Genomic DNA, 17,742 nt, shown 5'->3' with positions numbered 1-17,742 from the left:
AAAGCTTTTTCATAGCAAGGGAAACTATAAACAAGATGAAAAGACAATGCTCAGAATGGGAGGAAATATCTGAAAATCAATCAATGGACAAGGGATTAATCTCCAAAATATATAAACAGCTTATGCAGTTCAACATTAAGAAAACAAAAAACTCAGTCAAAATATGGGCAGGGGCTTCCCTGGTGGAGCAGTGGTTGAGAGTCTGCCTGCCGATGCAGGGGACACGGGTTTGTGCCCCGGTCAGGGAAGATCTCACATACTGCGGAGCGGCTGGGCCTGTGAGCCATGGCCACTGAGCCTGCATGTCCAGAGTGTGTGCTCCGCAACGGGAGAGGCCACAACAGTGAGAGGCCCGTGTACCGCAAAAAAAAAAAAAAAAAAAAAAAAAAAAAAGATGCTGAACATCACTAATTATTAGAGAAATGCAAATCAAAACTACAATTAGGTATCACCTCACACCCGTTAGAATAGGCATCATCAGAAAATCTACAAACAACAAATGCTGGAGATGGTGTGGAGAAAAGGGAACCCTCTTGCACTGTTGGTAGGAATGTAAATTGATACAGCCACTATGGAGAACAGTATGGACATTTCTTAAAAACCTAAAAATAGGATTACCATATGACCCAGTACTGGGCATATAGCCAGAGAAATCCAGAATTCAAAAAGACACATGCACCCCAGTGTTCTTTGCAGCACTATCTACAATAGCTAGGTCATGGCAGCAACATAAATGCCCATCGACAGACGAATGGATAAAGAAGATGTGGTACATATATACAATGGAATATTAATCAGCCACAAAAAGGAATGAAATTGGGTTATTTGTAGAGACGTGGATGGACCTAGAGACTGTCATACAGGGTGAAGTATGTCAGAAAGATAAAATCAAATATCAGATATTAATGCATATATGTGGAATCTAGAAAAATGGTACAGGTTTGCAAGGCAGAAAGAGAGACACAGATGTAGAGGACAAACGTATGGACACCAGGGGGGAAGCCGGGGGGGTGGGGTAGTGGTGGTGGGATGAATTGGGAGATTGGGATTGACATATATGTACTAAGAGGGATAAAATAGATAACTAATAAGAACCTGGTGTATTAAAAAAATAAAATTCAGAAAAATGATAAAGAATCAAACTGCACCAAAGTTCTTAATGCCAACACTAGAAATTAGAAGATAATGGAACATAACCTTCATTCTGTTCTGAGGAAATTTAATTACCAACCAAGAATTCTATATGCAGCTAAAGTATACATTAAATGTGAAGATACATGTAAGGCACTTTCCAGGGGCAGGAAGTCTCAAAAAATTTGTTGCCTCTGTACTCCTTGTCAGTAAGCTACTGAAGGACATGATTCAGGAAGATAAGTATAAAACTAAAAGAGGACATGTGATCCAGCAAAAGAGGAGGATAGCGAGAAAATTAAAGAAAATTTCCAGGATGATGGATAAGGAAAATTTCAGGATGAAATCTCTAAATAGCAAGCTTAGAGAAAAACCAGACTAGAGCAGAATCATGGAGGGCTCCAAGAGGATCTATTTTAAAAAATGAAGAGATATGACAGAATAACTGATATATCTGAATATATTCAGATAATTATACTTTTTTTGGGTGAGTTTGTAAATGGAAAGACACAAGAATTCTGGGCAGAAACTTTGGTGTTTTGTTTACTGCTATATTCCCCCAAAGTCTAGAAAGTGGCTAGCACTTGGTGGGAAACTTTATAAGTATTTGAGTGAATTAATAAATTAATGAGTGCATGGAAAATTAAACAAGGCTTTTCTAAACTCTGGAAAAAACTTATTATATAAAAATTAAATTTAATAATTATATAGTAGATGGCTCAGCTGTGTAGAAATTATCTATAGTTTTATTGTAAACAAATTGTGATAGCTATATTGAGAAGACAGAAGAAAGGAAATAGCATGTGTGTGAGTATGTATGTTAGAGAGAGAGAGGAAGGGGAAGAGAGCAGGAGCGAGAAGAAGGAAGGGAGGGAAAAAGGAGAAAATAGGGAGACAGCATGTAGGTCGTTATCTGTGAGAGCTAAATCATCTTTCATAGCAGAAAGTCAATACTTAAATCTGATGTTAAAAAATATGGGGCTTCCCTGGTGGCGCAGTGGTTGGGAGTCCACCTGCTGATGCAGGGGACATGGGTTCATGCCCCGGTCCGGGAGGATCCCGCATGTCACGGAGCAGCTGGGCCCATGAGCCATGGCCGCTGAGCCTGCACGTCCGGAGCCTGTGCTCTGCAGTGGGAGAGGCCACGGCAGTGGGGGGCCCATGTACCACAAAAGGAGAAAAGAAAAAAAAATGGATACAAATAGTAGAATAAACAGATTAAAACACATCTAAAACAGTAAAAACTTTTATCTCTAAAGAGTAGAAATTTGGAGTAGGTAGGAGTTGTAGAGGAGGGCACTATTTTTGCATAAACCTTATTGAACAACTGACTTTTTAAACTATGTACATGCTTGATTTTAAAAGTTATAAAATTAAACTATAGCAAGTCACAAAAAGACAAATACTGGCAACCTACCTCAACATAATAAAGGCCATACATGACAAACACACAGCTAACATCATACTTAACAGTGAAAAGCTGAAAGCATTTCCTCTAAGATCAGGAAAAAGACAAGGATGTCCACTCTCACCACTTTTATTCAGCATAGTTTTGGAAGTCCTAGCCATAGCAATCACAGAAGATAAATAAATAAAATGAACTCAAATTGGAAAAGAAGAAATAAAATGATCACTGTTTGCAGATGACATCATACTATACATAGAAAATCCTGGGGCTTCCTTGGTGGCACAGTGGTTAAGAATCCTCCTGCCAATGCAGGGGACACAGGTTCAAGTCCTGGTCCAGGAAGATCCCACATGTCGTGGAGCAACTAAGCCCATGCACCACAGCTACTGAGCCTGTGCTCTAAAGCCCACGAGCCACAACTACTCAGGCTGTGTGCCATAACTACTGAAGCCTGTGCACCTACAGCCTGTGCTTCAGAACAAGAGAAGCCACCATGATGAGAAGCCCTTGAACTGCAACAAAGAGTAGCCCCCACTCACCACAACTAGAGAAAGCCTGCGTGCAGCAGCGAAGACCCAATGCAGCCAAAAATAAAATAAATAAATTTATATGTAAAAAAAAGAAAATCCTAAAGTCATTACCAGAAAACTGCTAGAGCTCATCATGAATTTGGTAAAGTTGCAGGATAAAAAATTAATAAACAGAAATCTGTAGTATTTCTATACATTAACAGTGAAAGATCAGAAAGGGAAATTAAGGAAACAATTCCATTTACCATTGCATCAAAAAGGATAAAATACCTAAAAATAAAGCAACCTAAGGAAACAAAAGACCTGTATTCTGAAAACTATAAGACACTCATGAAAGAAATCAGAGATGACACAAACAGATGCAAAGATATACCATGTTCTTGGGTTGGAAGACTTAATATCATCACAATGACTATACTACCCAAGGTAATCTAATATTCAGTGCAATCCCTATCAAATTACTAATGGCATTTTTCACAGAACTAGAACAAAAAAATTTTACAATTTGTAGGAAATACAAAAGACTCTGAATAGGCAAAGCAACCTTGAGAAAGAAAAATGGAGATGCAGGAATAAGGCTCCCTGAATTCAGACTAAGCTACAGTAATCAAAACAGTATGGTACTGGCATGAAAACAGAAATATAGATCAATGGAACAGGATAGAAAGCCCAGAAATAAACCCATGCACCTATGGTCAGTTAATCTATGACAAAGGATGCAAGGAATATACAATGGAGAAAAGACATTCTCCTCAATAAGTGGTACTGGAGAAACTGGATAGCTATGTGTAAGAGAATGAAATTAGAACATTCTCTAACATCATACACAAAAATAAACTCAAAATGGATCAAAGACCTAAATGTAAGGCTGGATACTAAAAAACTATTACAGGAAAACGGGCAGAATATTCTCTTACATAAATCGCAGCAATATGTTTCTGGATCTGTCTCCTAGAGTAATGGAAACAAAAACAAAAATAAACAAACAGGACCTAATTAAACTTAAAAGCTTTTGCACAGCAAACAAAACCATAAACAAAATGAAAAGTCAACCTACAGAAAGGGAGAAAATATTTGCAAACAAATGACCAACAAGGGATTAATCTCCAAAATATACAAACAGCTCATAAAGCTCAATATCAAAACTACAAACAACCCAATCAAAAAATGGGCAGAAGACCTAAATAGACATGTCTCTAAAGAAGACATATAGATAGATGGCCAAAATGCACATCAAAAGATGTTGAACATCACTAATTATTAGAGAAATGCAAATCAAAACTACAATCAGGTATCACCTCACATCGGTTAGAATGGGCGTCATCAGAAAATCTACAAACAACAGATGCTATAGAGGGTGTGGAGACAAGGAAACTCTCTTGCACTGTTGGTGGGAATGTAAACTGATACAGCCACTATGGAGAACAGTATGGAGGTTCCTTAAAAAACTAAAAAGAGAATTACCATATGACCCAGCAATCCCAGTACTGGGCATATATCCTGAGAAAATCATAATTCAAAAAGACACATGCACCCCAATGTTCATTGCATCACTATTTACAATAACCAGGTCATGGAAACAACCTAAATGCCCATTGACAGATGAATGGATAAAGAAGATGTTGTACACATATACAATGGAATATTACTCAGCCATAAAAAGGAACAAAATTGGGTCATTTGTAGAGACGTAGATGAACCTAGAGACTGTCATACAGAGTGAAGTAAGTCAGAAAAAGAAAAACAAATATTGTATATTAATGCATATATGTGGAATCTAGAAAAATGGTACAGATGAACCTGTTTGCAGGGCAGAAATTGAGACACAGATGTAGAGAACAAATGTATGGACACCAAGGGAGGAAGCGAGGGGTTGTGGTGGTGGTGGGATGAGTTGGAAGATTGGCATTGACATGTATACACTGATGTGTATAAAATTGATGACTAATAAGAACCTGCTGTATAAGAAAATAAATTAATTTAATTAATTTAAAAAACACAATAAGGTATCACAAAGAAAGAAAACCATAATTCAAAAAGATACATGCATTCCAACACTCATTGCAGCACTATTTACAACAGCCAAGACATGGAAGCAACTTAAATGTCCATCAACAGAGGAATGGATAAAGAAAATGTGGTGTGTGTGTATATGTATATATATATATATATATATATATATATATATATATATATATATACACACACACACACACATACATATACATATATATATGTATATAATGGAATATTACTTAGCCATAAAAAAGAATAAAATTCTTTTTATTTACAGCAACGTGAATGGACCTGAGCAAAGTAAGTCAGACAGAGAAATACAAATGTCCTATGTTATCACTTATATGTGGAATCTAAAAAATGATACAAATGAACTTATTCACAAAACAGAATAGACTCACAGACATAGAAAAGAAACTTATGATTACCAAAGGGGAAAGGTGATAGGGATGGATAAATTAGGAATTTGAGAGTAACATATACACAGCACTATATATAAAATAGATAAACAACAAGGACCTACTGTATAGCACAGGGACTATACTCAATATCTTGTAATAATCTACATGGGAAAAGAATTTGTAAAAGAATATCTATCTATCTATCTATCTATCTATATATCTGAATCACTTTGCTGTACACCTGAAACTAACGTAACATTGTAAATCAACTATACTTCAATAAAATAACTTATTCTTATTTATTAAAAAGACAAATACTGTATGATTCCAGTTATTTGAGGTAACCAGAATAATCTAAGTGTGGAAACAGAAAATAAAATGGTGGTTGCTAGGGGCTGGAGGTAAGAGGAAATGAAGAGTAGTTATTAATGGGCACAGAGTTTCAGTTTTGTAGGATAAAAGAGTTCTGGAGATTGGTTTCACAACACTGTAGATATGTTTACTATTATTGAATACTATACTAAAAAATGGTTGAGATGGTAACTTTTATGTTATGTGTATTTTACCACAATTAAAAAAATTAATTATGGCAAAATTGTGCTAAAATAAGAATTCTTGGGTTCTGATAATGGCTGAGTAGCTCCTATAGGATCAAATCTACATATAACAACTATAAACTCTGAGAGGAAAAAAATAACATGAACACACTGAAAAGTGGCCAAAAGCAAGCAGAAACTGTAAGACGATTAGCACTTAAAAGAAAAGAGTGGCACTGGAAGAGTTCCCAATTTTTTTTAATGGCTTTTAGCTGAAAGTAGGCTTAAAGAACCAGAGGATAGAGTCTAGGCTGACCAAAGTAGCTAAAAAGTGAAAAATCTTGGAGTGGAGAGAGAGAAAGAGGAAAGCCTCAAATTCTATGCAACAATCCTGCCAGTTTGGGCTGACCCCGAACTACACATAAACTACACATGAACAGTGCAGACTCAGCAACCTAATTAAAGTTAAAATAACTCAATAGTGATTATCACTGCCACTTACTCCAGGGAGATAGAGCTTGGAATCTGAGTTCAGTTAAATTAACTGCCCACTAGCACACAGAAAATTAACATTGTTCACAGAAATACAGGCATACCTTGAAGACGCTGTAGTTTTTGTTCCAGACCCCCACAATGAAGTGGATATTGCAATAAAAGGAGTCACACAAATTGTTTGGTTTCCCAGGGCATATAAAAGTTATGTTTACACTATATTGTAGTCTATTAAATGTGCAGTAGCATTATGTCTAAAAAAAACACCTTAATTAAAAAATACTTTATTGCTAAAAGATGCTAACAATCATCTGAGCTTTCAGCAAGTCATAATCTTTCTGCAATAGTAAAATCAAAGATCACTGATCACTATAACAAATATAATAATAATGATAGTAATAATAATAATGTTAGAAATATTGTAAGGATTAGGAAAATGTAGCACGGAGATACAAAGTGAGCAAATGCTGTTGGAAAAATGGTGCCAATAGACTTGCTCGACACAAGGTTGCCACAAGCCTTCAATATGTAAAAACCACAATTATTTGTGAAGCATGATAAAGTGAAGCATAATAAAATGAGATATACCTATATAACTGAATTCTAGAGTTACTTACAATGAACAGGAAACAGTCCAAAATTACTAAACATACAAAAAAAACAGAGGAACGTGACCAACACTCAAAAGAAAAGTCAATTAGTGGAGACAAACCCCAAGATGAACCAGGTGTTAGAATTAGCAGACAAGGACTTTAAAGGAAAAAACACACCTATAATGAATAAAATAGAAAATTTTAACAGAGAAATAGAAATTATAACAAAGATCCAAATGGAAATTCTAAAACCAAAAAAGCCAACATCTGAAATTTAAAAAAATCATTGTATGGGCTTAACGGCAGATTAGAAGTAAAAGAAGAGACTTGATGAATCTGAGAATAGATCAATAGAAACTATTCAATATGAAGAATAAAGAAAAACAGATTTTAAAAAATTAGCAAAGAGCCAGGGACCTGTGGGACAATAAACTAAAGCTCTAATATACATGTAAACAGAGTTCCAAAAGGAGAGGATAAAGAGAATAGAGAAAAAATATATTTGAAAAAATACTGGCCAAAAATTCTTTATATTTCATGAAAACAGCATTCTCAAACATTGATTTTTGGGGTGTAAACCGATTTAACTTTTTATGAAAAGCAATTTGGCAATGTGAATCAAGAATCTTAAAAGGATTTATACGTACTTTAAGCTAGTAATTCTGCTTACAGGAATCTATTCCTAGGAAATAGGTAAAGTTAAAAATGTATGTACAGAAATGTTCCTCAAAGCATAATTTATTGTATAATAGTAAAACCTTATATTATCCAATAACAGGCTTATTAAATATTGAGTAATAGTAGTCACACAATAAATATTTGTTAAATGAATTAATATCAAGTTTTCATAAAAAAGGACATCAGAAACTGGGATACACCAAAATAAGCAAAAAATAAAATTCTGTATAAGCATAATCCCTATTGCGATATAGAAATTATTATTATGAAAGAGATAGAAAGGGGAAAAGGCCTCAGAGGATTGTCTCTGAGTGGTAGGATTATGAATGATTTTTATTTTCTTCTTTACACTTTTCTATATTTTTCAAAAATATATAATGTGAATATATTTATTCATATGATCAGAAAACTGGATTCACCAATATGAAGCTATAAATATATACCAAGCATATCCTTAATATCTGTGTGCTACATATTTTGCCTTCACTGACCACCCAAGTTTACCTTGGTCCAGAGCCACTCTCATTCATATCCAGACTGAGCTCTTGGGGTTTAGTAATGTCTTTATTAGCAACCAGTTCTCTTGACTTAAATACAGCTTGAGTTCTTAACCTGTAAGTATAAATTTAGACATAGAAATAGACCAAACAATACTAAAATTTGTATGGAACCACAAAAGACCCTGAATAGCTAAATCTTGAGAAAGAAGAACAAAGTTGGAAGCATTACATTCTCTGATTTCAAACTATATTACAAAGCTATAGTCAAAACAGTACTGGCATACAATTCAACACTAAAACACCAAATAACCAGGTTAAAAAAATGGGCAGACGATCTGAATAGACATTTGTTCAAAGAAGACATACAGATGGCCAACAGGCACATGAAAAGATGCTTAACATCACTTATCATCAGGGAAATGAAAATCAAAACCATAATGAGATATCACCTCACACCTGTCAGAATGGCCATTATCAAGAAGACAGCAAATAACAAGTGTTGACAAGGATGTGAAGAAAAGGGAATTCTCGTGCACTGTTGGTAGGAATGTAAATTGCTGTAGCCGCTATGGAAAGTACAGAGATTCCTCAATAAATTAAAAATAGAACTATTATATGATGTAGCAATTCCACTCCTGGGTATTTATCTGAAGAAAACAAAAACGCTAATTATTCAACAGAAAAGATACATGCATCCCTGTGTTCATTGCAGCATTATTTACAATAGCCAAGATATGGAAGCAACCTTAGTGTCCACCAACAGATGAATGGATAAAGAAGATGTGGTATATGTATATAATGGAGTATTACACAGTCATAAAAAGGATAAAATCTTGCCATGTGCAACAACATGGATGGACTTGGGGGGTATTATGCTAAGTAAAATAAGTCAGACAGAGAAAGATAAATACTGTATGATTTCACTTATATGTGGACTCTAAAAAACAAAACAAATGAACAAACATAATGAAACAGAAACAGAGTCATAGATATAGAGAACAAATAGGTGGTTGCCAGAGGGGAGACGGGTCAGGGAAGGTGAGAAATAGGTGAGGGAGATTAAGAGGTACAGTACAAATTTCCAGTTGCAAAATAAATGAGACATGGGTATGAAATGTACAGTATGGGGAATATAGTCAATAATTATGTAATGCCTTTGGTGACAGATGACAACTAGACTTATTGTGGTGATCATTTTGAAATGTATAGATATATCAAGTCACTATGTTATATACCAGGAACTAACATAGTATTGTAGGTCAATTATACTTCAAAAACAAAGAAACAAACTCATAGGAAAAAAAAGGTGAGATTTGTGCTATCAGAGATGATAGGTAGGGAGAAAGGGAATTAGATAAAAGTAGTCAAAAGGTACAAACTTCCAATTATAAGATAAACAAGTATCAGGGCTGTAATATACAACATAATAAATATAATTAACACTGCTGTATGTTATATATGAAAGTTGTTAAGAGAGTAAACCCTAATGGTTCTTATCACAAGGAAAAAACATTTTTTTCTATTTAATTTTGTATCTATATAAGATGATAGATATTTACTAAACTTATCTTGGTAGTCATTTCATGATGTATGTAAGTGAAATTACCATGCTGTACACCCTAAACTTATACAGTGCTGTATGCCAAATATAGCTTAATAAAACTAGAAGAGGGGCTTCCCTGCTGGCACAGTGGTTAAGAATCCACCTGCCAATGCAAGGGACATGGGTTCAATCCCTGGGCCGGGAAGATCCCACATGCCACGGAGCAACTAAGCCCGTGTACCACAACTACTGAGCCTGTGCTCTAGAGCCCGCGAGCCACATCTACTGAGCCCATGTGCCACAACTACTGAAGCCCGCACACCTAGAGCCTGTGCTCCACAACAAGAGAAGCCACCACAATGAGCAGCCTGCACACCACAACAAAGAGTAGCCCCAGCTCACCGCAACTAGAGAAAGCCTACGCACAGCAACAAAGACCCAATGCAGCCAAAGATAAATAAATAAATTTATTTAAAAAAACTAGAAGTAAAAAGAGTAAATCAGAAATAAATAGAAGAAAAATACTAAATCAAAATACAAAATCAAATGAGTGAGTATACACACCCACACATACAAACTGACATATAAACAGTCACAAAGACCAATAAAACAGAAAAGAAAACCCAGAAATAAACCCTTGCATATATGGTCAACTAATCTTTGATCAGGGCACTTAGAATACACAATTGGGAAAGGATAGTCTCTTCAATAAATGGTTTTGGGAACAATGGACAGCCCCGTGCAAAAGAATGAAATTAGACCAGTATCTTACACGTTACACATCACATAAGAATGAACTCAAAATGGGTTAAAGACTAGAATGTAAGACCTAAAACCATGAAAGTCCTAGAAGAAAACATAGGTGGTAAGCTCACTGACATAGTCTTGGTGATGATCTTTTGGAGCTGACACAAAAAATAAAGGCAACAAAAAGCAAAAATAAGTAAGTGGGACTACATCAAACTATAAAGCCTCTGCACAGCAAAGGAAACCACAAACAAAATGAAAAGGAGACCTACCAAATGGGAGAAAATATTTGCAAATCATATATCTGATAAAGGGGTAATATCCAAAATGTATAAGGAACTTACATAATTCAATAGCAAAAAACCAAACAATCCAATTAAAAAATGAGCAGAGGATGTGAATAGACATTTTCCCAAAGAAGGCATACAGATGGCTAACAGGTACATGAAAAGATGCTCAATATCACTAATCATCAGGGAAATGCAAATCAAAACTACAATGAGATATCACCTCATACCTGTTAGAATGGCTATTATCAAAAAGACAAGAAACAACAGTTGTTGGTGAGGATATGGAGAATTGGGAATCCCTATATATTCTTGGTGAGAATGTAAAGTGGTACAGTCATTATGGAAAACAGTATGGAAGATCCTCAAAAATTTAAAAATAGAACTACCATATGACCTAGCAATTGGGTATTTATCTTAAGGAAATGAAATTTGTATCTTAAAGAGATGTCTGCGCTTCCATGTTCATTGCTGTATTAATCACAATAGCCAAGATATGGAATCAACCTAAGTATCTATTGACAGATGAATGGATAAAGAAGATGTGAGATAGTCACACACACACACACAAACATACACACAGTGGAATATTATTCAGCCAGAAAAAAGAAGGAAATCCTGCCATTTGCAACAGCATGCATGAACCTAGAGGACATTATGTTCAGTGAACATACCAACATACCAAAATATGTGAGACTAACAAGCAGTGCTGAGAGGGAAATTTAGGGCACTAAATGCTTCCAATAAAAAAGAAGAAAAATATCAAATCAATAATCTAAGCTCCCACCTTAAGACAGAAAAAAAGAACAAGATAAATCCAAAGCAAGCAGAAATAAGGAAATAATAAAGAAATGAATGAAATAAATAAATGAGACCCATATTATCTTGATACCAAAACCAAAGACAGTATAAAAAAAGAAAACTACAGACCAATATCCCTCATACATCTTTATATAAATATCCTTAACAAAATATTAGTAAATAGAAATTTGTAGTATATTAAAAGTATTATACACTATGACCAAGGAGATTTATTCCAGGGATACAATGCTAGGTCAATATTAAAAAGAATAGTCAATGCAACCCACCAGATTGGCAGGCTAAAAAAGAAAAATCACACAATCATGTCAATTAACACATAAAAGGTATTTGACAAAATTCAACAGTCATTATGGAAACTTTATATAATCTACAATAAAAATAAAAAATCAAACTTTATCAAAACTGAAAACTTTTGCTTTGTGAAAGATCCTTTTTGAGACTGAAAAGACAGGCTACAGACCAGGAGAAAATACTTGCAATCTAACTATCTGACAAAGGACTTATATCCTTTGAATATACAAGGAACTCTCAAAATTCAACAGGAAACCAATTCAAACAATCCAGTTGGAATATGGCAGAAATATTAAAGGGACAATTTACCCAAAAGGATGGAAGGAGGGCAAACTAGCAAATGAAAAGATATTCAATATCACTAGCCATTAGGAAAATGCAAACTAAGACGACAATGAAATATCACTACACACAGATTAGAACATGTCAAATAAAAATCTGTGACACTATCAAATGCCGACAAGGATGTGGAGAAATGATCTTTCATACATTACTGGTAGAAAAGTATTTTAAACTAAATGTGGTGTAAGTTAAGTATGATCTTATCATAAGATTTAGCAATCTTACTCCTAGTTTTCATTTGTAGAAACAAAAACCTTAGGCCACACAAAAACTTGTATTAGAATACATAGCAGCTCTATTTGTAGCAGAAAAAAACTGAAAACAACCAATTGTCCTTTAACAGATAAATGGTTAAACATATCATGGTATATCCATATCGTGGAATAGTACTCAGAAATCAAAAGGTACAATACATGCAACAACCTAGATGGATGTCAAGAACATTATGCTAAATGAGAAAAGCCAATATCAAAATTTCACATACTGTATAATTCCATTTATATAACATTTTCAAAATAACAAAATTATAGAAATAGATAACAGATTAGGAGTCTCCAGGGGTTAGGGATGGGGCGGCAGAGAGTGACTCTAACAGAAGAGTACAAAGGAAATCTTGGTGGTGCTGAAATAGTCCTGTATTTTGATTGTGGTGGTGGTTACACAAATCCACACATGTGATAAAAGGGCATAGAAATACACATACACACTGTACCAATGTTAATTTACTAGTTTTGATAATATATTACAGTTGTATAAAATGTAGTCAGTGGGAGAAGCTGGTTTTTGCAACTTCTATCAATCTAAAAAATATAATTATTTAAAAATAAAGTTTAAAAAAATCTCTATACATATACATAAACGTTTACAATTTAATACACACAAAACTTGTTCAAAATCTGTGTTTCATAGCTCTTTCATCTAAGCTAGGGTGATCAAGAGAACAATAAAGACTTTATTATCATTATGCAGCACTATTTGAACATACAGTGCTGTTCAAATGAACATGATGCCTAATCTAAAATTACCCATTCTCCCCTGCTAGACTGTGACCTCTTTAAAGACTGCACTTGAAAATTTTTTTATCTATCCCAAGTACCTAGAACCATTCCTCACATAACATAGGCATTCGATAAATGTTTGTTGAATGAAGTTCTCAGAAGAGACTACACATTAACTGGAGTATTAGAGATTGGGGTCATAAAATTGAAGCAACATTTCAGCCTTTGGTTACAATCTTGTTACAAGAGACTTCATTTTCACTTCCTTTAAAAGCCTCCAGGTTTCAACAATGAAGAATAAAACTATCTGATCATGAAGGAAGAGAAAGAGGAAGACCATTTTTGCTTCCTAGAAGAGTCAGTATTACACTGGTAGGAAAAATGTCAAGATGGAACTTCCAAAGAAATTAGAATTTAAAAAATATTAGGCAAGATCTGAAAATGAAAGAAAATTAACTCCAAGAAGTAAAAGAAAACAACACTAGTATTAAGTGTGTCTGTATAGGATCTATGTGTCTAAGAATGCATACAAAGGGGAAATGGTATGTTTGACTAAGGAGGAAATGGCAGGGAAAGACATGCACACACACACACACACACACACACAAATTCCCTACGAAAACTTGAAACTTACTTTTTAAAAAAGACATAAATGCCATATTTTCTTGTGTTTAAAATACAATTGTGTCTGATTTATTACTATTTTTAAACTAAGATAACAAACTTTATGACTCTGCCTGTAAAACTATGCTGAACACTACATGATATAAAACAGGACTTTAGCTTTGGAAACATTGTTCTCAGGGAAAAATTGTTACAGGAAGAACAGTTTAAACGTGGGTAAGTGTATAAGAAACTGGTTATTGAACAGGCTATGCTTCATGACCAGAAAAGACTGAATTAGAAGGTTCCCATCATTTGTTGCATGGAATGATGACAGCTAGCCACACTTCGGTCTGACTTCACATCCTGAAATCTCAAGCTTTTGCTTAATGGTAATATTCTCTACAATGACATCAAACAGCAAAGGATTTTGTGTAATGGTAATATTTTAAAATACTGTCTTTCGAATCCAGCAAAAATTATACTGGACTGCTGAGAAGTAGATATTCTAAGCTAACGTTTTGGAAGACAAGGTAATCTTTCAAGTCTTCCCCAAAAGACAGTGCAATTTACTTGGAAGTCATAGCTGGTGTGCATCTTGAGCAAACCAAAGTCCCGAGGAACTTCTGTTCCTACACATCTGTTATAGTAACACAGCTGTCATTTTATACTGTGTTCTCCAAGCTATAGATACTACTGAAAGAACAGGTAGGACTCACCAGTTATAGTCCAGTCGAGACTGATGAAGCTGCTGCTGTTTTAGGAGTAGTTTTGTCTCCTGCTGGGCCAGTAGATGCTGAAGGCGTTCCTTTTCAATTTCCAGCTCCATTTTCTGAAGCATGAGTTGCTGCCTTCTATCTTCTGAGAGTTGCTTTTTGACATCAGTTTCACTAGGCTGCAGTGCCCCTTGGCCACGCATCAGAGACGCCCAGAAAAGCCCACAATACCTGCATGATTCCAGATGTGTCTTGGAATATTGAGGGGCCATGTTTGTCGGATGGCTCTCACGAACATGATCCGCATTTTCAGAAAGTCTATGACCACAACACTGACTAGATGGAGTAGCCTTAAGGTGTTGGCATTCCTTCATCTTCAGTTCCTCTGGTGGAACTTTCTCCGTAGGGACTGCATCTACTAGTTTTTTCCCTGGGGATCCATAATTACATGTTCTGGTCTCTGATGGCACCTTGTCCATATCCTCTTTGGGATAATGAAGGGCTGCTGGTTTCAAAGAATTATTCCTAAATTCTGCAAGGGATTCTGAAGCTGAGTCCTGATTTGCAGACTTAGGCCTTTGCTTGGTTTGAGTGTGGGTTTGTGGTTTGGCTACACTCAAGTAGGAACCATCCAGTCCCACAGACGAAGACCAGAGAGTGCTTTTCCTATTGGATACCTAAAAGGAACCGCAAGATCGCTTGTCAAATAAGAGCACAATAGGAGTTCTTTTGACTTTTCAGAAATCAGTGATACATGTTTACCAAGACAAAGCTGTGTTTTTGTCTTCTTAATTAATAAATGTTAGTATTCACATAGCTAAACAGACATGTGCCATAAAGCTAATCTCATTTTCAAACAATCTACATTTCAGTAAATCCACAAGGATGAGAAAAAGAAAGTGTTGCCACTCGCTGCTTAAGCAAAATTTCAGGAATTGCAAATAATGAGGGGTATATAGCATCAACTTTGAGAAGAAGAAAAACATTGAATGTTAATGCCTTAAAATGTTTAATTTTGAATACTAAGCCAAGAAATCCATTCAGCCACCTTAAATATCCTTTGATTGGCCATTACACAGCATGAGATTGGATGCAGAACATTTCACCTTACACTGAACAGGATGTTAGTTACTGCTAGAAATTTGATGAGTTCTTATGAATATCTTTACAGCACACAGATAAGACCAACCACTTTCCACAAAATATGATTCTAATCAAAAGCAGTTATTTAAATACAAAACATATTTAATTTCAGCTGTAAACATAAGTGATTTTTCAATTAAGCTGTTCAAGTGATTATAGTCTGATAGAACTCGGGCAGAAAGGAAGAGTTGCAAACTACCTTTGACAGACCAGTAGAGTGAGCTTTCCCAGCATTTTAGCCTCAAGCCTGTTTTATCAAGGAGAGCAAAACTTAGTTCATATCAATGACTCTCAAACTTTAGGATGTATCAGAATCACCTGGGGGCCTTGTTCAATGTAAATTGCTTGGCTTACTCCCCAGAGTTTCCAATTCAGTAACTCTAGAGCAGAGTCGGAGAATCTGCATTTTTAACAAGTTCCAATCTGGAACCACACTTTGAGAACCACTGGTCTGTACCATGGGCCACTGGACTGCTCCTTTGTCCCTATTTTAAGGACCATTTTGATTACATTGGGCTTACCCATGTAATCCTGGCTAATTTCCTCATCTCAAGATCCTTAACTTAATCACATCTGTAAAGCCTCTTGTCATACAAAGTCGCTTGTGCCATATAAAATGACATTTACAGGTTCCAGGAATTAGGACATGGACATGTTTGGGAGGCTATTATTCAGTTTGCCCCAACTTCTTTTAAAGTAAGAACTAATTCATAAACAGTTGAGATGGTTATGTATTCCAGAGACATGTACTCTAGAATGAATGAATAATTGAGATCCCTAGCAGAGGGGGAAAAAAAAATCCCACCAATTTACTTTGCAATAGTTGAAAATGATGAACTGATTGGTAAAAAGTGTCACCTAACATATATATAGCAATACAATTTGTCCTCTCCTATGATAAAAGAGGGCCATTACAATGACTCTTTTAAGATTTTGAGTTTCTAAAGCAATGTTAAAGGAGTTCTATTTAAATGAGAATGAGCCACATCTGCGGAGATGACTTGGGCCTCTTCAAAGAAGCCACACAATTTTATATGCTGAACAGATGACACTGAGCAGATGACAAGCTACATAAAAGGAACTAGTCCTAGGGCAAAATTTATGATAAACTACCTCACAAAAAAAATTAACCTTATTTTACACCTAAAGGAAAACTCTAGTCCACATTAATCTCCCCTACACTGAACTTCTGTAGCACTTATTGTCAACAGAAATATTTAACATTTATCACCTGCTATTTTGTATGATAAACCCTTTTTATAGATTATACTTTTAAAATGAGAAATAAATTTTTTTAAAGTCCAGAAACTTAAATCAACTATTTTATATCATCATATAGTTTCTAATCCATGTATCATTAATATAACAGTAGATAGCATGTATATATTATTTTATATTCTCATTTTTGTTCCTTAACATTATTTACATATGTGCATTTTTAGGTATTTACATAGCTTACACTTACTTTAATGGTGCTGAGTGTTACATTATTCACAAATGTCAGGTATTTGGAATATTTCTAAAATATTTTGTAGTTAGCTTTTACGCTTTTGAGAGGCACTACAACTTAATGATTTCCATGCATGCTTTGCTCAAAGAGAATACTGCTCTGCCAATTACCTGCTGGGTGACTGTGCAACTTGGCAGACCGAGTTCTAAGATGGTCCTCAAGATTCCCATCCTTTTGGTGTCCCCACCCTGTATTATCTCCTCCCTTAAGTGAGGGTAGAACTTGTGAATATGATCAGATCAATCCTGTAGTTATGTTACCTTATATGGCAAAAAGGACTTTGCAGATATAACTGAGGCTCCAGCTGACTTTGAATTAATAAAAAGGGAGATTTTCTCATGCAGGCCAGACCTAGTTAGGTAAGCCCTTTAACAGAGGGTCTGGTGCCCTTCCCAAGATCAGAGATTCTCCTGCTGGCCTTGAAGAAATAAGCTACTGTGTTGTGGGAGGGCTTT

General features: G+C 35.3%; 1 protein-coding gene across 2 annotated transcripts in view; it reads right to left on the bottom strand.

Moving 5' to 3' along the window:
* The window catches only part of KIAA1328, a 399,857-nt gene that overhangs the window by 132,481 nt on the left and 249,634 nt on the right, over positions 1-17,742 (bottom strand). The window contains exons 7-8 of one of the 2 annotated variants that reach the window (XM_081252539.1): positions 14,638-15,311; positions 8,290-8,397 (exon numbers count right to left, since the gene is read on the bottom strand). In XM_081252539.1, coding sequence (XP_081108665.1) covers positions 8,290-8,397; positions 14,638-15,311 — 782 coding nt within the window. The remainder of the gene's footprint in view (positions 1-8,289; positions 8,398-14,637; positions 15,312-17,742) is intronic. The other variant, XM_081252540.1, reaches the window with a different exon arrangement.

Source organism: Mesoplodon bidens, assembly GCF_964165515.1.
Source record: "Mesoplodon bidens genome assembly, chromosome: 13".
NCBI lineage: Eukaryota > Metazoa > Chordata > Mammalia > Artiodactyla > Ziphiidae > Mesoplodon > Mesoplodon bidens.
This window is presented reverse-complemented; position numbering and strand designations above follow the sequence as displayed.